Consider the following 20,667-nt stretch of genomic DNA (forward strand, 5'->3'; position numbering starts at 1 on the left):
TGAGGAAACAGGCTCAATGAAACAAGTAACAAGCTTATGTTCATACTGTTCATGTTAGTGGAGCTGAGATTTGAGCCAGATCCATCAGAAGCCTATGTGTTTAGGTATTGCACCAAACTGTCTGGGTTACATACCTCCCAAGAAAGAGTTGTGGTGAAAATAAGATGCCACAGTTGCATGCAGAGTGCCTAGCCTGGTGCGAGTTCCCGGGCTAGTAGGGCGGACAAGTCTGCAGACACATTATAATGCAGTGTGATGAACATAAGAGTAGGCATTTCTCCAACAAGCCCAGAGCCAGCATAGTTTGAGTCCTGTCTGCACTTACCAGCATTGTGGACTTAGGCATGCCACTTAACTCTCTTGAGTCTCTGACTCCTCATTTGTAAAAAGGAGATGATGATATCTTGATTACAGAACTGTTATGAAGGTTAAATGAAGAAACATATGTAAATTTTACTCCCCCTTTCACCCCACTTTCTTTCCCCATCTCTGTGGTTTGGGGGAGGCATCCTTCGGCTATAGGAGAGTTTGAGGTTATAAAAACCTGTATGAAATTCTAGCTACTTTATCTGCTAGTTGTATGATGATTCCATGATACATAATCTCTATGAGCTTTTGTTCCTTTTATTTGTAAAGTGGATCTTCATGTACACATTCTATAGGGTGAAAAGAATGAGACACTATGTAAAGTGCCCCCCACCTCCTTTTCTTAACCTGTCCCATGTCTGCCTACTCATTCTTAAGGCCCATCTGAAGTAAAAAAAATCAAAATCAAAACAACCACCTTCTCCGTGAGGTCTTTCTTAAGGATTGCAGCCCCAACCTACAATTTGGACCAGAATTTGTCCAAATTCTGGTTGTACTTATGTCTCTACCACCTCCCGTATATGTTATATTCACCAAGCACAATTCTAGAGACATAGGTTGTACTCCATAAGTAAATAGCAACAGTAATTAGAAAAAATCAGATAATAGAAATGTTAAAACAAGAATGAAATTTATTAAATAAGTGTTAAAAATTCTATATTTTTTAACTTCAGAGATTTAAGGTCACTAATGTTAGAAGGTATCTTATAGGGGAAATTATAGTGGGGGGAAAATAATTTTCCTTTTTTTTGAAATTGGGAAATAATTTCCCAACGTCTCCTAATAACTGGAGGTGACCAAACCCGAATGAAGATTTTCAGATTTAGAGAAAGCATTGCACACTTTTGCTCATGGATATTTTTAGTTCTGTGTTGTATAATAAGCCTTACTCCTGGACTTGGTTATAAGTAATTCTGTGTTTCTTCTTTTGTATTTTAGATGGAGCAGATTAAAAGGGCCAATAAACTGTTTACCAATGATTGTATATTTCTGAGGAAAACTTTGAACATCCCAGTTATATCAGAGAAGCCTTTGTTGTTTAATGGACTTAACTCCATTGATTCTCCAGAAAATGAAACTGTTGATAGCAATTTTTCTCATGAAGAGGAGCCGGTGGTGGTTGGGAAAGACCTCCCTCCTTCCAGCCCTCAAGAATCTGATGTTCAGCCGGTGCAGGCTGGAGACGTGTCAGCCAGAGATTTCTTGCAGAGACTTGACTTGCAGATTAAGTTATCAACACAGGCAGCCAAGAAACTAAAAGAAGAGAGCAGGTAAAAGTACCCTGATACAAATGTCAGAGGCTGAATGAATTACTCTTACGATGTCCTTGCTTGTCCAAATCTTTCTTTCCTTTTCTTTTTTTTGCTTTAAAAACTATATTTTAATTCTGGAAAGGCATTTTAATATATGAAATCTAAGCAGAGCTACTGCATGCTGCACAAAGCTTTTTATGTCGCAGTGTTTTTGTCTGTCATTTATTATTAAAAAGTTTGCTTCTTTGCTTTATTAGCATCACTGTCTAGCTAGCAATTCTTTATAGCAGCCAAATAGAAGCATCTCGTTGACACTTTCAAGGGAAGCAGTGCCCTAGAAAATACTTGTAAAATTCTGATGCTTATAAAATTTGTCAAAGACATTGTCCATTATTTGTTACCAGCTGTTTCTTACGTAAGATCTCATGTGAGCTTTTTTTCTTTGTTTTTTAACTTGGTACTAGGGCAAACCTTTCTCTGTCTTATAGGATTGGTTTCCTTCTTCCTTTATGACTTCAAAAAGGCACAAGTTATTGGGTTTCGTTTTTTGCCCTGGCTACTGGGAAGCTTGAAACTAAAATTGATGCCCGGGTTCAACTACTATAGTGTTTCTATGGTTAATATATTGGTTCCCTTCTCCTTTCCTTAGTCCTTATTTTTTATTTCTATNGGTTTCGTTTTTTGCCCTGGCTACTGGGAAGCTTGAAACTAAAATTGATGCCCGGGTTCAACTACTATAGTGTTTCTATGGTTAATATATTGGTTCCCTTCTCCTTTCCTTAGTCCTTATTTTTTATTTCTATATTATTCATCTTGTTATACAAAGGATCTTCAAAAAGGTCATGGAAAAATTCGTAATATCTTTTCAGTCCATTTTCCATGAACTTTTTGAAGAACCCTTGTATGTATGCCTTTTGTTGTAAGTACCTCAAATCCTTTTGAAAAAGAGGTGGAATGTAGAAAACGTAAATAAATATAAGTATAATTTAGTATATAAATTTAATATATTTAAATATAATATAAACAAATATAAATATACACATACAAGTATTTATTCCAATAATTGAGACACCAATAAAATGGAATACCCTAATAAGTACTTGTGTTTCATACAACTTTCAAGGTGTGCACAATATTCTAAGTTTATGTACTCCTGCCCTTATTTGACAGGTGGATATTAAATTTTATAATACGTATATGTTTTAGTTTTCTGAATACTTTTTAAACACTGATTTATGCTGTATTTCTTTTTTTCAGAGATGAAGAAAGTCCCTATGCATCTTCCCTCTATCACAGTTAGGAGATTAGGGGGCATAACTCTAATCTGGATTAAGAGATGCTTGGACCATAAAGAATCCAACAACTGAAGATTCAAAAGCATCCCTTTTGGATTCCTGTAGCATACATCTTAAAATCATAATTAAGTAGTTCCACCTACTGCAATTGCACTGAAGTTATTAGTTCCCTCTGGCTTTCTATAATTTTAAGTCTTTGCTATGGCATGATAGCAAAATTATATCCTCAATCTCATCACTTTTGTAGGTGGTAGTAGTTTTTAGGCTAGCTTTTGTAAATACTGGTTGACAGAAAGCATCAAAGACTATATATTCAAGCTGAAAACAATGCTTATCTCCCGATGAAATCCTAATTATGTGAAAAACATGGTTGCTGTTGAAGTGATGCTGATTTATTGTGTGTTTATAACTTAAGTGCTATATATATATATTTCGATATGTGATACATATTCTGTATTAATATAAAGAACCAAATTTTGTCTGCTATTTTGTAAAAATAAACTACAAAAGTCTGAATGAGAAAATAAACTATGTTTTCATATTTGAGTCTATTTTTTTCAACAAATGGAAGAATAAAATTGATTTTTAAATTAGTTTTGAAATGGTGACAGCTTCTCCCCCACTTTAATGTTTTTTTGTTGTAAATGCAATTTTGAACAAGAAGTTTCAATAATCTAAAAGCAAGTCAATTAGTTACTAATAACTTTTGCATTTTCATTGCCCTAAGGTGATTCAGATAGATTGAAAACATGGGATATGATCCAAATAAACACTACCATAATCTGACACATTGCTGAATTCTAGTTTCTGTTTCGTTGCTCAGTCACTTATAGAGTGTTGTGTAATCACTATACTCATTTGAATTGGGGGTTAGGTTTTTATTCACATAGTTTATTTTGTCTTAGCATTATTATATGTATAAGTTACATCAATAAACTTTGAGCTATATGTAATTTACAGTTAAATATTTTTTTGTTCTTGACTTCTATTCAACTGTCAAGTTAAATCTTTAGGCTTCCACAAAAATTTCTTCTATTTACCTGTCTCCAACATCCCAAGAGGAGTCTGCTGTGGAACAAAATGGACTTTTGTTTTCCTCTTTTCGTTCTCCCACTTTTCTCTCTCTTCTCTTTCCTCATTTTCTTCCTTCCTGTCTTGCTTCTCCAGGTCTTCCATTGACCAGGAAGCAAGTGTCCTTAGGTGTCAATGCAGCAGAACTTGCAGAACTAGAACTGTGTATATCCAGCACCTGAAGCTGGTGCGTTAATGGGAAACAGAAGCTGTCTGTCCTTGTCTTACTGATTTTCTTGTTTGTTCATAATTTAGCATACATAACGCCTTGTGTCTTTTTTTTTCATGTTGTTATAGCCTATTTGGAATAGGATGCTCTCTTGATCATCCTTTGCTGTTTTCTTGTATCTACTACTACCTGAACTGTGAGAAGTTAGTTGGAAGAGGGGAAAACTAAAAGAAAAAAATTAAAAAGGCAAACAGTTATGTATGTAAGAAAAGGCTCAAGCAAGCCTCTGTGGAGACCTAGGAACTTTAAAAAATGTAATCACAATCTGAAATTTGAGAGTAACCCAAACATAAAATGATCTGAAATTTGAGTAACTCAAAAGACATAAATCCAAAGACACTATCCAAAAGACATAACATAGCTCAAATTTGAATTTAAGACCACAATCTCAAAAACATTTTTCTGAGTGTTTTATTTTTGCCTAAGGTCTCTCAGCAATTTCTAGCCAAAACATCTCTCATCTTCAAGTTATCTGTAACTACGAATTCTTTGCAGCCACAGTTGAATGGTACTGGACTAGAGCACTTTCATCCTTGCCTTGTGCAGACTCACTGTGGAGGAGTGGACTAAGACAAGAAGCCTGGGTTCTAGTTCCAATGTTACCATTTCTTGGCCACATGAGCTTGAGCACATCCTAGGCCTCTGTTCCCTTTGTGAACTGGTTTCCTCACTTATAAAACACAACTAATGATCTCCCTTTGTCTTAGTTATCGATAGGAACTAATGAATGTCAATGTGCTTTGAAAACTACGATTAACTCCCTTAACAAATTTCTTATTTTTAAAAAATACTGCATAGTAATTCTATATATTATAGATCAGTGAGTGGATAAAATGCTTTGAAATGATGTAGAAGCAGCCTGTCTGGACATGGTTGAAGTAGAGTTGGTCATGTTACCAAGGATGACTCATGAAAACAGTCTGAGTCACTGTGCTTTGGCAAGTGCCCTTTGGGCAAAGGTGTTTTTAGTCCCCTCTCCCCTGTCGCCAATGGGTCCTTTCTTCTCTAGAACATATTGAGTTTAGTTTTTATGTGCAGGCTTTGGTTTTTGTTTCTGCAACACTGGTTAGGATGGGAAGGAACAACAATGGTCTCCTACCCATGAAAAATAACCTTTTACTGTTTCCCTGTAAATTCTCCAGCCCTCGCCAAAAGAATACTGGGTTGGGGTATGCAAGAGAGCAATGTAGGTTTCAGAAGGCCAGTTGAAGTGGTGATGGCTAATACACAAAGCACTATGTTATTTTTACAATTTTAAGCAAATATATAGAAAAATATTTATGTAATTAATTTACACTGAATAATACACTTTCAAAGCATTCTTTGGTTTGGGAACATCAACCATTAGCATTTCCAGAGGATCTTGTGCCTCTGCATGGTTGTTTCCAGGGTCGTGTTTGTGGTGGTGGCTGAGGAAGAGTTGCAGTGACCTGGACATCATTAACCTTTTCCTCCAGGGAAGCTTCTCTACCAGCTTTGGTTCACAGGGAGGAGAATGATTTTTGTCTCTATTTGTACCCTTTGCTGTCTGTTGAGAAACCTTGGCTTGGGTCAAATCTAATTTAGGTAACTGAGACCTGACATAAATTTTTACCTTCCATTATGTTGTGTTTATTAGCTCATTTGTTTTCCTGGAGAGTACATAAATAGATCTCTCTTTATAAGCAAACTCAATGTCTGAAAACGCACTAATAGAAAAGGTTACCAACTGGGGGAAAATGTTAATCAATCCAGCAAATCCTATGCCCATTTTCAGGATCCTTTTTGTGCCACTGGGCCTAATAAAGAGCCAGCTAAAAAGAGCAGCCCAGAAAGCAGATGGCTCTCCTTAAGCTATGAGGCTTTGAGGGCATGTGAATTTATTTAAGCTCCCAAAAGGGAACTGCTAATGGAAATGACATCCTGTTAACGGACATATTCTACAAGATGCTTTGGTATCTGGCAAATGCCTTGAAAATAGAGTCTCCTTAATTCTTCAGGGAGTGCTTGTGTGTGTTGGGGGGGGGGGTGCTATGGGAAGAAGGTTTAGTTTTAAGTTCAGTCCATTAGAGGTTTTTCCAAAATAACATATCTTGGATTATCAAATGTAAGTCTGTGAGGAAATAAGAATTCTGTATACAAAATCCCAGCTTACATATAACTTTACTTTTTTGGATAGTTTTTATGGCAAGAAAGCTATGTTTTAACCCCTTCTAAAAGGTTATCTACTATAAATTCAGCATTTTCTAATAATCCTCAGGTGAAAAACACTTTAGTTACAGAGTTGGAAATGTTTTAAGCTATATTATGTTTTCTGACACAGTCGAAAGGCTCCTGTATCTTTTGCCATTTTTACAGGCTGCTGTAGATGCGCTTGATAGCACTGGCTTCTTCTTTATCAAGGATGCCTTTCTTCACATAAGCATCAGCTTGTTGGTTGATGAAGTCCCTCATCTTTGAAAGGTCATAATCTGGAAAATATTATTAGAGTATCATAAGCAAAGATCAGAAAAGACCAATCCCATTACACTGATTGCCATTAACTAAGACGCATTTTGTATAATAACACGATTACCATTCCTAGTCGTTTACATCGGAGGACATTTTAATTCTTGGCATTTGTGCAGTACTTTGCAGTTTTAAATGATACTTATGTATATTATATTATCTCATCTGCTCTTCATCACAATGTTGTGAGGTCTTCAGGTGGGAAATACCATCCAATATGAACAAAGAAGGAACAGGCTCACAGACCAGGGCTTTGCAAATGTTAATGTTTATGCCAATCACCTGGGGCTCTTGGGACATTGCAGATTCATCTTCAGTAGGTCTGGTGGGGCTGGGGGTGTGTGTGTGAGGGGGGAAACCCAGGTTATGCATTTTAAACAAGCTCCCAGGAGATGTCCATGCTGCTGGTCCAGGAACCAAACTTGGGGTAATAAGATCCTAAAGTTTAAAGTGCCTTGGTCAAGATCACACAGGTAGTAAAAGTTATGATTAGAATCAGAGGTCTGACTTCCTGAACTTGTTACACCAGGTTAAATCCCTGTTGATGTGACACCCTACTTTTTTTTTCTAAGTTAAGAATTACCTTGACTGTTTTATGCTGTTTGTGTTGTATGCATGGAACAAAAAGCCAAACCATAACCTCTTTATGGTTCCTCTGTCCTACTTAAACAAAATCTATATAAATCATCTAACTACCCACCAAAAATATACCGAAGTAACGAGGCTGCCTGTGGCATCTTTCTGAAGGCTTAAAAAAACCCACATCTTCCCCTGAATCTTTATGATTATAATTGTAACTGACCAGAACTGAATCCTGCCTTCTGTCAGTTTGTAAAAGAGAGAGAAAGAAGAGAGTGGTGGTGTAAAAGCACAGAGTTCCATGGCCACCTTAGCTTGCCTGGATATAATCGAAACCTTGGTCAGTTGAGTGTCTTTACACCCTGTATGAAAGGAAAACAAAGAGGGAAGGAGCCTCTACAGGCACTAAGTGTTTTTCATATCAAGATGAGTGGAGGCTTAGAGAGAGTTCAGTTCTTCTTCAGCAAGCAGAGCATTTGTTTCCTGGTAGGACATGGCCATGAGGATTTGAAGAGAGAGCACCCAGCACTGAACACTTCACAGCCATCATCTTATTTGCTTCTCAGAAATCCCCAAGAGGTAAGCATTAGTGATAGAGTTCCAATGTGTTGTCCTCCCAAAACTCGTGTGGAAATCTGATCCCCAATGTGGCAGTGTTGGGAGCTGTTTGAGTCATGGGGGCAGATCTCTCATGAATGGATTAGTGCTCTCCCTGGGAGAGTGAGTTCTTGCTCTATTCGTTCCCATGAGAGCTGGTTGTTTAAAAGACCCTGGCACCTCCTCTGTCTTGCTTCCTCCCGCCATGTGATCTGCTTGTACCTGCCAGCTGCGTGCCGCTTTCCACCATGAGTAGAAGCTGCCTGAGGCCCGTGCCAGATGCAGCTGTCCCAGAATCGTGAGCCAAATAAACCTCTGTTCTTCATAGATTACCCAGTCTCAGATATTCTGTTACAGCAACACAAAACGGACTAATACAATTAGTATCCCCAGTTCAGACATGAGGAAACAGGACCGGGGTAAGTTGCTTGCTCAGGTAGTGGTAGAGTCAGGCTCTGAACCCAGATGTGTCTGTGGCCACTGCTTTCACCATTCTGTGGCCTTGAAGTACTGAATAGAAAGCATCTAACAGGTGCAAAGCAGCAGGTCAATAAATGCTCATTTTGGTTTTGACTTTTCCCTTTCTCTCATGCATGAAATAGAGAATGAAGCTGGACACACACTGTGCACCTCATGAGGTGATTACTTGCTTTATGACTCACAGGGCACAAAGCGGCACCCCTTGCTCATCACTGTGTCATTAACACTGGCTCTTCAGAATCTGTTGCAGTGTCAACATCTTTAATGGGAAAAAAGGCAGACTCCCAAGGACAGATATGAAGAGGTCCAGGTGATTTGAATGGACAAACAGGAAAATATTTTGCTTCCATTTGAAAAGGAAAAATTGTATCTTTACGACCTGGCTATTACGGTGTGCAATGGAAAAACCAGCACAGTGCAGAGGACAGGTCCCTGGAGTCTAATCCTAGCTCTGCCCTAACTGGCTGTTACAGTACACAAGCTAGTTTTTAACCTTGTAAGGTTCAAAAGAGATAGGTGCTGTGATTTACTTTTTTCAAAGCACACTTTTTTTTAAAGGCTGCATAAGATTTTACCATCTTCCTCATTATCACATCACATAGACCTCCCTTTCCTGGGCTTGGGAAGGGGACTCAGGTCACCCAGACCTCTGTCAAGCAGAGGGCCTCAGCAGAAGCTAAGGAAGGTCAGGACTAACAGCAGGTCTCCCTGTGCACACAGCTGCAGCTACTGCATGGCTCTAGGACCTAGCTCCCCCCAGGCTTTGAGAGATGACCCCAAGCCAAGCAGAGCACATATGAGTGCTCTGGAGGAGAATATGCTCGAGCGCATATTGCATATGCTCTATCCCAGAGGTGCTCAAACTTGGCTGCATACTGGAATAACTGAGCAGGTCCAACTGTAGCTCTAAAAAGACTGATTTGAATAATAAGAGAAATGGAGGTTCTGTTCCCTTCTGCATCTGAGAGGCGACCAGAGTCTTTCTGGGCTCTGATAGAAGGCTTTCGCCCAGTCAGCGTAATGGTGGGAATCTTTATATAACAAGAGCTGCTGAAAAATGGGTGAAGTTAGCAATGTACAACCAAACTAAATCCCTACCTTCTTTATTTCCTTTTTTGCCATGTTTCTTCAACCACTCAATATTTTTTCTGATGGCTTCCAAATAGGCTTCTGTTTTCCCTGGAAAAGGCAAGGGAACCATATCAAACAATCATAAAATATCACTGTGTCTCTTTTTAAAGACCACACTTATGTTCAAAACCATAAATATTGGACTTATGGAGCACTTAGTAACTAGGTAATGTGTGTGTGTGTGTGTGTGTGTGTGTGTGTGTGTGTGTAAGGGGGTGTCAGAAGAGCAGGTGGGGATAAGATTCCAGGAGACAGAACCAAGTTGGTGAGTGTCAAGGAGCATTGTCCCAACATACAAAGAAATACAGTTAGATGTCCTTGCAGAGAAGAGTTGTGTCTCAGTTTACTAGATGGGTGGGTCCCTACGATTCTTAGATTGGGTCATTTCTGGATAGGGAAGGTTCTTCTAAACTGAAGAGCATATCAGGTCAAGGACTGAATCAGAGTGGCAGATACTTAACAAATCCATCACTTTAGTTGGAAGTCCGAATCTGTGATTTAAGCAACTACATGTCTTCTGCCCAATTCTGGGAGGAGGAGTGTAAAAACTCAGATGAAGAGGTGACCAGGGTCTCACTTCATGGTTTGGAGAGTGAACCTTAGCGCTGGTTCTAATATAACTCCCCTGGGTGTAAGCACTCTCTGATGGGCCTCAAATGTGGCTCAAGAACACCAGACATCACTGAAGCACCTACTCTGATGCTCTTTACCTGCATTGTTGCCTGTAAGTGGGTATTATCATCAATGTAGAGATGAGGAATCTAAGGCTCAGAGAGGCTAAGTGACTTGGCTAAGGCCACACAAAAAATAATGGACCTGAAATTTGGACTCTGGTCTGCTTAGTTTCTGCTGCTTGCATTATATGAAAGATAAGACCTTGTCTTCAGACACGGACTGTAATGTAGCCTTCTTCTCTATCAAAAAAAAATCAACCATCTCCTTAACCAGGTGAGTCCCTAAAGCTCAGAGTGTCAGCACCAAGAGACCAGGTGGTCGAGGGAGTGAGTACCAGATGGCCTAAAGAGAGAGGTCTTCAAAGTCCGGGGCCTCTGCAGAAGCGATGGCTGCAAAGTTCAGGGTGGCAACCACCCCCTTCTGAGCCCTCTTTGAGCTCTGTCAGCTCTAGCCTACTGTGCAGACCTCTTGGTTGGGCAACCTGTATTATGGGCTTATCATGTGCCAGGGACTGCTTTGTGCTCCAAAAGGCATTACCTCATTTACTCTTCGCAACAACCTTTTGAGGCAGTCCTATTATCATCCCCATTTTACAGATGAGGACACAAGGCACAGAGAGATGAAGCAATACACCAAAGATCACATGGCTAGTAAGTAGTTAAGCCAGGCTTGAACCTGGGTACAACCGATTATATAGTCCATGTATAATAGCACTGCCTTAATATTTGCCAATGTTCCAGTTTCTACCACTACATTTACCTAAATGACTTCCTGAGCACCTTTCTTCCTGATCTTAAAGCCATTCTTTTTTTTTGGGCAGCTGGTGGTTACAGGGTTGAAACCCATTGTTGCCTCACTACTGGGACCCCAGGTTATCTGGTCCCCAAGGAAGCACAGAGAGGCTTCTAAACAAAAAGGGGTAAATGGACAACAGAGGAGATGCACAATTTTTAGCTCCTATTCACTTCAGCTGCCTGTGTGGAAACAGCCTTGATTTCTTTAGTTTGTTTTCAAGACGGTCAGAGCATGTGAAAAACAATGTCCCCCTGGTGGATGCTATAACATTACAGCACAATCAAGATAGAGATTTTCATTGTCTATTGCCTGTTACTGAAAAGATCGACTGGATTTGGTAACATAAAAACAGTGTTTTCTATTTCGATTTAATTCATTTTGGGTAATTCATTAGGTAAGTCATTTTGAACAAGGAGAGAAACCTTAGTGTAGACTATTTCTAAACAGTGCAACTTCATCTTTTTTAAAGAGTTTAAATCAGGAGGAATGGGTAAAGGGCCATGAATAGCAATGATAGTGTATATTGTTGAATATAATAATTATTCTGATGTGAGCATCACATATTGCACGTGGGTGTTGATGTTCAACTCTGTACCCAACAGATATGTACAACCATTTTTGTTACAATAATTTAATAAAAGGGTTTAAATCAAATTAGTGATTCTTATATGGCTTGCTTTAATGAACAGGTAATGACCTGTCATTAGCACATTATGTGTTGATGTTCAACTCTGTACCCAACAGATATGTACAACCATTTTTGTTACAATAATTTAAAAAAAGGGTTTAAATCAAATTAGTGATTCTCATATGGCTTGCTTTAATGAACAGGTAATGACCTGTCATTAGCACATTACGTAATTGGAACTTCTGAAACTTTTCAGTATGTCTGAAAACAGTCTTGTTCTTTAAATAATTTTAAGTATTGTTTTCACAATCTTATCTATGGTATTGTATCATGATGTGGAGAGCTTATTTGAAAAAAGGAAAAACCACAGCTTAGTCTGTTTAAATACTGCAGTAAAAATTCTGAGGGTTAGAAGAGTAAATAAATATTATGAGGCTTTTATCATAGTGTGGCTGACATTCCTTACCATCATGCCTCCCTCTTTCCAGAAATGCCAGTAGAGCAGCCCTTACCTGATGATGGATAAAACTGGTAGGTCAATACCTCAGCTTCTTGTTCTCAGGCATGTTCTACACGGTTTCCCAGAGGTCATCAGTGGGATTGCACTCCAGCTGCTCACAGCTAAAGCCTGCCCATCAATATATCTTATATTGGCTTCTTTCCCTTCCCTGTCTTATGTACCTACGTACCCTGCTGCCCACAGTGGTGCTTCCTGGAGTGTCTTCCCGTTAAACTACTTCAACCTCAAATCCTCCTCTCAGGGTTTGCTTGGGGAGGAACCCAATATAAGACCATTTGAAATATATCTCAGCATTATCTTGTTAGGTTGCTTTTTGCTCAGGAAATGATTACTTATAAAAATGGTGTTGAATTTAAAAACATATGAAATGTTTGAAAAGCAATTTTATTCACTCTGTTGACATTATCAACCCACACCAGAGACTGAGTTTACCACAGCTTCAAGAAAACTGGGCTGTGATCCATTAAGAAACTAGTATCTTATGGGTCATCCATGTTAGGATAGTCTCTCTAGTTTAAAACAGAACATCTCATCACCCTCCTCCCCCTTTTATGCTTTATTTTTATCCATAGCATTTATCACCTTCCACCACATCATATTTGTTTATTAAGTTTATTGTCTTTCTCCCTTAGAAGTATCCTGTTTGCTGCTGCACCCTTGCGCCTGGAACAGGACTGACACATAGTAGCTCTCAATAAGTATTCGTTGAGTGAGTAAATGAATGAAGTCTTCCTAAGCACAACCCCAGCTGTAACTAGATTACTCGGTGAGCATGAAATCCAAACTATGGAAATCACAATTTTTTTAAAAGTGTAAGTGGCATAGATTTTTTTTTCTCTCTCTCTCAATGAAAATGAATTGTTTATTTGAAAGACTTGAAATTTAGTGGATTCTGAATCTAAATAATAGGCAAATCAGAAACAATTTAAAGCACAATGTGCTAGACATACTATATCCATATGTCATTTAATCTTTACAGAACTCTATGAAATAAGTATTATTGTTCCCCTTTTACTCATGAAGAAACTAAGGCTCAGAGAGTTTAAATAAAAAGTCCAAGGGGATGCAACTAAGCAAGGGTCAGAGCCCGGTTTTGAACCAGAACGAATCTGGAGCCTCTAATGAGTAGAGCTAGGTCAAACTCACCTTTTAGGCTAGAGGGATTGATTACCTGTTGTTCCTGCTGTTGTCAAACTTTGCTACACATTCAAATCATGTAGTGGAGCTTCTAAAAATTCCAATATCTGGGTTGCTCCTCATACCAAATAAGTCAGAATACCTGGGGGTAGAGACTTAGCATCCATATTTTTTAACAATCCTGAAGTGATTCCAATGTGCAGCAGAGCTTGGGAATCACTGACACCAGTATTGAGACCTCCCCACATTTACTGGAGCACTGGTAACAATGAGAATAATATCAGGTGTTTCTCTGCTTGTGGAAAGAAGCAGCTGGTTCCTATTTACTTTACCCGTGAGCTGTAAAGCAAATCATTTATTTACACAGTGTGCACTAAGAACCTATGAGAGTCCACTTTGGAAAGCTGGGCTATTTTTTTTCCAATTTATTTCAGCTTCATTTGGAAAAAAAAATAGCTCATGGCTGAGGTAATATGGCACAAGCCTTAAAACATATGCTGAAGCAGCTGGGAAAAGGGCCAGAGGAAAGACGCAGCCCTGCTTTTCTAGCTGTTTTGTTTTCAGCACGGCAAGAGAAATATCCTTTTTTATACATGAATTTGTCCTGACCCTGATACGATGTCCTGACCATCCCCTCTGCTCCCCCCACAAAAAAATGAATAGGGTTAAACTATTGAATATTGAATATACTAACGATATTAGATCTTCTAAAAGAGGGTTTATAAAAATTAAGTTTGATATAATGCTTAAAATTATGTCAAGATTACATGATTACAGTTTTGAACTGCATAAAGCAAAGCAGCTGATACTGATATCATGGATGCCACCATAGGCTACAGAGGCATTCGGTTCGAGAACTTTTGCATAATGGTGACATTTTAGATCCCATTAGATGCAGCATGGAATACTGGAAGAACATTGGATGGGTGTTATACTGCTTATCTCATCCCTTGGATGATTTTTAAAAAAGATTTTCAGTGACTCACAGGCCAGAAGTGAATGAGTAAACATCCAACTGGCAAAAACAGCCACACTTAGATAATGCAATAAAGTTTTAAAGTACTCTTATTTGCTCCCCAGAGAGCAATTTACTTGAAAGATTAAGTAATTTTATAGATATGGTTGGAATTAGAAGAAATTCTATTTCGTTGACATATCCCTAAACTTAGGAATAGTTATTGAATCATTCAACTAACTGCACCAATTAGAAATCAACATTTAAAAATATTATTCTTAATGTGAGTCCCTGTAGAAAGCAAGAGTTTAAGTACTAACTATATATTCAAGGTGAATAAGTCATTTTTCATTCGTAATTAAACTGGATATTTTTACATTAAGTCTGAAATGAGATACCTGTAGATATGCTTTGTAAATTGAAGAGCTATATAAATGTAGAGTATTGTCATTATTATTGTTATTATTCCTATTTATATTCCTCCCAGGATCTAGCACATGCTTCTTATGGTTAATATATGTTTGCTGTGGTTAGATGGGGCTATCATCTGACATTGCAAGACCAAAACAGACTACTTGCAGATATTCCTACCAATGTGTCCTGTTTATAACTGTTTTCTTAACTGGTTTTAGCTGGGCCATTACCTCATGTCTTGTTCTACTCTGTAATGTCCTCCAACTTTCTCTCCTGAAGGGAGCCTCTTCTACACATACCTGGCTCATCAATACATCATGTAAGTGGCCTGGGTTATACTTGCCTACATGTGGGTTAAGAACTATCCTCAGGTCATTTTGAAGCTTGCTTAAGTCCTCAAAGGCAGGCATTAGTTCTTATATTCCTTCTGTAGCTGCTTCCTGAGCAGTGCTAGACATGCCATGGGAGTAAATGTTTTATTTATTACTGAATAAATGTCTCAGGAAACCCAGTGAACCCTGCCTTCACCCACAAGGATGCTTTTATTTTTTCTGTCTAGAGACAACAGCTGTTTTCTCACTGGGTTTTATAACAGAGAAGCAAAATAGCCCTAGAGAAGAGTGCAAATAAAGTAACTGTGAAAACAAAGATATATGTCTTAGTACATCCTTTTGGGGATTAATTACATTTTATTCCAGAAATGCTGGTTCTTGGCTTAAGCTCAGTTTGGTGTTTTCTAAACTGTATTAGAATCCATTGTCCTTATCCCAGAGGAATGGGGTCAGGAGTATTAGGAATAAATTACATCTCTAAATAATGGGGGGAGGGCTAATTTTTAACCCCAAATCCCTATCCTTTTGTGAACGTTTCAGGAGAGCCATTACAAAGAGTAACATTAAATGAATAGTTTTATTTTCCTCTCTCCTCATTACTATCTGATGGAAATCCTAATGAAAAGTGAAATCTACTCTCATATTTAGTCCCCAAACACTCACACCTTAAATAGGCAATAGTGGGCTACCAAGAGTCATCTCCTTCATATTCCTTTTTTTGCATAACGTTTTCTTTAAAAACAAAAGCAAAGAGACCTGTCAGCACCCCTTCCCAGAGATCTTTGCACAGTGATATATGGTATTGTCTTATACTGAGCATGCTGCCTCTGCAAGTCAAAGCACCTCACCTATGGCTTGTTGTGTTCTAGCAAAATACAGTCATTACACATGGGTTGCTCCCATGGGGTATGATTGAAGCATGCTGAGTTTCAATTGGGGTGAGCTATGGTGTTCTGTGTTGCCTAAATCCTGGTTCTGGCCAAGGCCACTGTTTTCCTGGTTAGCTATCTTTCAAAAGTCTACCACTCATTCTCCACCTCCCATCTATTAGAATAAAAAAAACACACAGAAAATAAAAAGTATTGGCAAGGATGTAGAGATATTGGAACACTTGTGCACTATTGGTAAGGAACCTTAAATGGTTCAGCCACTATAGAAATCAGTATGGTGGTTCCTCAAAAAATTAAAAATAGAATTACCATATAATCCACCAATTCTACTTCTGGATATATACCCAAAAGAATTGAAAGGAGGATCTTAAAGAGATATTTGTACAGCCATGTTACATGGATGAACCTTGAGGACATTTTGCTAAGTGAAATAAACCAGTCACAAAGGACAAATACTATGATTCCACTTATATGAAGTACCTAGAGTAGTCAAATCCATAGAGAAAGGAAGTAGAATGGTGGTTGCCAGGGACTGGGGGATGGGGGAAGAATGAGAAGTTATTATTTAATGGGTGCAGAGTTTCAGTTGTGCAAGATGAGAAGAGCTCTGGAGATAGATGGTGGTGACGGTAGCACAACAAGGTGAATGTACTTAGTGCCACCAAACTGTATATTTAAAAACAGTTAAGATGGTAATTTTTTTAAATGTGTATTTTACCACAATTTTACAAAAAGGAGAAAATTTTTTAAAAGTTTACTACTCATCCAGAGTGGACCTAGGGTTGAGTCGAAGTATCAAAACAGCATGATTGGTCTACAGGGTCCCCAAACACGGCACTTGTATCACCAATTCTGCCTCCCCTTGCCTGTGACAAATGTTGATAAATCATTCTAACATTCTTTCCTCCTGAGCCTAGATGCAACCTTTTTCAACACAGGCCACTACCAAACAACTGAAGTTGGTATATCAGCTATGTCAATGTAGGAGAAAATTGTGATAGTCTATAAAATCTATGCTAGAGAAAAGAAGGGTACAATAATATAAAACTTCATAAGGTAGGAAAAATCAACATGAATGTGATATATTAAGACAAAATTTCTTTTTCAGCCTTGTCTCAAAAAAATCCCAATTGCTGAAACAGAAGCAGCATCTTTGGTCATTATCTCCACTCATTTGAACTCATATAACCTAGGTTCAGGCCTCTAATTATATTTTCTACAAAGGGAACCAGAACTTCTTGAAGGGGAATTGATTTCAAATCTGAGAAAGGGAAATTCAGAATAGGTCTAGAATATGCTCTTGTGGCCAGAAAGCAAAGATGATGTGCTAAAAGGACAAAGGAGAAACTTAGGGGTGCCCACTGCCCAAGCTATACCAATTTAAGCATGAAATCATCATTATCATCATTATCAACAACTGGAACAACTTACACAAATGGAAAAATTAATATAAAGTGTTAACAAAGGTAATAGTAATATAAAAGGGAAATAATTTGTAATTTTACTGCTATTATTGAGTTATAAGGAATTAAGTGCATAGATGTTTGTTTCTCTTCTACTTCATACACAGACATTATTAAGCAAGGGTCTATTATCAAGTAGGAATGTGAACATATTTCTATTTGTGTAAGCAAGAGAGATTGAATGGGAAACCTGCAAGTGGGCCCAGCAATCCCTTCAAAATTAAGACTATACCATGAACATGATTGGCTCTTGTGGTCTGATGTTATATCATAACAAGGAATAAACAAAATCATTCATTCATTACCACTAATGGTTATATATAGTAATCAATGAAAAGAAAGCCCAATGTGTGTTTTCAGATAATAAATTAGCTGGGTGCTATCCCCCAACCCCCAACCCCAGAGAGAGCACTGACCCACTCCCTCATCTACCAGAGAATAAAACCTCTAGATGGACATATTGAGACACTTATCAGATGGAAGCAAGGCTCCAGAAAAGCAGAAAAATAAGGTAGGTTATTTTCAGCCATCTGTTCACAACTTCTGGTAAAAACACCTACTTTTAGAAAAAGAATATTTATCTGAGACATGGGGATGCAAATTTTCCATGATATGACCAACACAATTTTGTAATAAAAGGGGCTCAAACCATTGACTATAAAACCAGGTCACACATTCTGACCTGAAGTCAAAGGGTTAACAACTTAGAACTTACAACTTCATTGAGTCTTCTTCTTTGGGGGCCTGGTAAAGTTTCTAAAATCCTTCCTAGGATGTAAATTTAATATTGTGTAGATATATTTAGGCTATTTAAAGAAATTTGATATGTTGGATTTGTGATTTTATCAAGTCCTTGAAAGTATTTGTCAAGTTGAAATCACTAGTTAAGTAATTAAGGAATTACTTAACTTTGTTAAATCCAAAAATTTTGATGAATAAGTAGTATGTGACTATTTAGAGGAGTGTTAAATAAGCTTAAATAAATATTGTTTAATAAATTCATAAGATTATAAACTGGACATTAAACAAGGCACTCCCCAAGCATAAAAGTCCATTGGGCACTACAGACCATCAAAAGACAAAACCAATTTGTCATCCCAGGAGACTCAAGACCATTAAAAAAAATTGCTATTCAAGTAAAGGTACCACATGCTAAATCTTCTCTACATAGATCATGCTAATGATGTGGGGGGCTTGTTCTTTGGACCACCCTACCTTGTGTGATGAGAGCTTTTTCTTCTCAATTTTATTGCCAATCTAGAGCTGTCAATTCCATACCTTTTGGTTCATCTGCCTTTCCTGCTGGGTTGGAGTTATCATCTTTCGTGGAGTCCTTCAAGGTTCCATATTCCTTTTCCATCTTAGCGGCTTCTTCTTTGGTGCTGTCTGTCTCCTCATGACTCTTCTCTGATGGTACTGTAATCAGATTATGTGTTGTTGCTACAACCCTATTACCTATTATTGTTTTAAGGAACTACATATTATACCATCAAGAATATGACTATGTACATAATTTCTGTGATGGGGACAAAAAATTAAATTATGAGAATTTGCAATTTGCAATTTTTGCTCCACTGTCCCCATTGAAAGGAGGCTCCTTTGCAGAGCACAGCTCCGTGGTGTTCGCTGTGCTGAGCAGGGTGATGGGTGGAGCTGCAGAATGGAAGAAACCTGGAGAAGGGGATAAATTGTACTGTGTAAGGGCACAGACCATCCCAGGGGAAAGAAGGCCTAGGAAGAGGTAGGGGCAGGGAAAGGAGAGATGACCAGGGACAGTAATCTGGAGAAGTAGTGATCTGGGAAAGAAAAAGATACCTAAAGGAGAATTTTAGGAAGGATTTTTCAGCTTTGTGATATAGCTCCTGCCTTTCTACCAGCCAACTCCTAAGAATCTTTGATAAAGACCTACATTACTTTTCAGTGCTTTCTGGTGTCAGATTTCTGTGCCATGACTGGCCACAAAATAGCCAATGTTATATCTACTTGATCCCATGTTTAGATCAGATTTTCAGATTTTAAAATGCCCTGTAATTCTTTATTAATGTTTATTGAAGTTCATTATTTACCACCCAAATGGTTATTCTTCTAAAAGCTAGAAAAAATAGTTAAATAAATCATACCTGGGACAAGCTTACTTTTATTGTCAGTAGCATTTTTTTCTAGCTTGTTCTTTGTCTGAAGAGCAATCGTTTCATCCAAGTTTTCTGAAGAGATTAAGGGAAGAAATACAATTTTACTTCCTGAGAGAGGATATCAAATTTTTACTAAAATGTTTAAATTTCACCAGAAATATCACAATAGCAATTCCAAAATATTAACACTGCTAGTAAGATGCTTTGACCTGGAATCATAGACCCTCAGGATAGAAAGGCATACAAGTTGAGATCCTCAAGTTCAGCCTTCTACTCAGTAATTGCAAAAGTTCCCTCTACATTTCTGTGGCCACTACTAGAACACTTCTAGGGTGGGGGCTTAGAGTGGACACCTGTGGTTTCGACCTACTCAACACCGTGTGGTAATTGCACCTTGAGTTTCTTTTGGGGAACCCAGCCCTCTCTCATCCTCATACCATTTGCCTCCATAGTGGTGGAGTAACCCAGGGCTGACTAGTCAGAGTCTTCAGTGACCCTGGGCTACAGTGATTGGTTCAAGGAGGAACACCTGACTCAATCTAGGCCAATGACATTCAATGCTAGAACCATTGGTAGAAAGAGGATCTCTTTCTGCTGGGATTGCTGTACTGTGAGGATGTGAGATGAGGGCTGTCCCAGCTACCTCGTTCTTAGAAGGGAGCAGCCTGTCTGAAATGAATCAACATACAGAAAGTCAGAGCTGTGAGATGGGGAGACATCAGTTCCTCACACTATTGGTGAATTTTACAAATCTGATGCTGGACTATCCCTTTACCCCGTCCCTCTGTGAACTTTTCAGTTACATGAGGCAACAAATTCCTTTTTTGCTTAAGCAAAACAGTTGGATTTCTGTCATGCAGAGCCCTTACTAATGCATGAGGCAGCCAGTTCTATTGTTACGTAGTCTTAGGGTGAGAATTTCCTTACTCATATTAAGCTGAAATCTGTATCCTTTTCTTTGCCCCAATTCTGCTCTTTGGAGCAACATCATGTACGTGTTACTAGACAGGAGTCTAAACTGTGACTTCCTCAAAGGTGGACAATGAATTAGAATCCATACTCTTTTTTTGGGCCGGCCCGGTGGCACACTGCTACAGTGCGCCGCTTGGGAGTGCGGTGGCGCTCCTCCATACTCTTTTTTTGGGCCGGCCCGGTGGCACACTGCTACAGTGCGCCGCTTGGGAGTGCGGCGGCGCTCCCGCCGAGGGTTCGGATCCCACATACAGACCGGCCACTCA

At 38.6% G+C, this 20,667-nt stretch overlaps 2 protein-coding genes across 4 annotated transcripts in view; one reads left to right on the forward strand and one right to left on the reverse strand.

The window, feature by feature from the left end:
- The window catches only part of LYSMD2 (LysM, putative peptidoglycan-binding, domain containing 2), a 17,163-nt gene extending 13,301 nt beyond the window's left edge, over positions 1 to 3,862 (forward strand). For both annotated transcript variants that reach the window (XM_008592579.1, XM_008592580.1), the window contains 2 exons: positions 1,306 to 1,637; positions 2,877 to 3,862. In XM_008592579.1, the coding sequence (XP_008590801.1) occupies positions 1,306 to 1,637; positions 2,877 to 2,919 (375 nt within the window). In that variant the 3' untranslated portion in view covers positions 2,920 to 3,862. The remainder of the gene's footprint in view (positions 1 to 1,305; positions 1,638 to 2,876) is intronic.
- Positions 3,863 to 6,337: 2,475 nt separating this feature from the next.
- The window catches only part of SCG3 (secretogranin III), a 34,663-nt gene continuing 20,333 nt past the window's right edge, over positions 6,338 to 20,667 (reverse strand). Inside the window, exons 9-12 of one of the 2 annotated variants that reach the window (XM_008592581.1) lie at positions 19,418 to 19,501; positions 18,576 to 18,713; positions 9,456 to 9,536; positions 6,338 to 6,664 (exon numbers count right to left, since the gene is read on the reverse strand). In XM_008592581.1, coding sequence (XP_008590803.1) covers positions 6,546 to 6,664; positions 9,456 to 9,536; positions 18,576 to 18,713; positions 19,418 to 19,501 — 422 coding nt within the window. In that variant the 3' untranslated portion in view covers positions 6,338 to 6,545. The remainder of the gene's footprint in view (positions 6,665 to 9,455; positions 9,537 to 18,575; positions 18,714 to 19,417; positions 19,502 to 20,667) is intronic. The other variant, XM_008592582.1, reaches the window with a different exon arrangement.

This window comes from Galeopterus variegatus, unplaced genomic scaffold, assembly GCF_000696425.1.
Source record: "Galeopterus variegatus unplaced genomic scaffold, G_variegatus-3.0.2 Scaffold8046, whole genome shotgun sequence".
Classification (NCBI taxonomy): domain Eukaryota; kingdom Metazoa; phylum Chordata; class Mammalia; order Dermoptera; family Cynocephalidae; genus Galeopterus; species Galeopterus variegatus.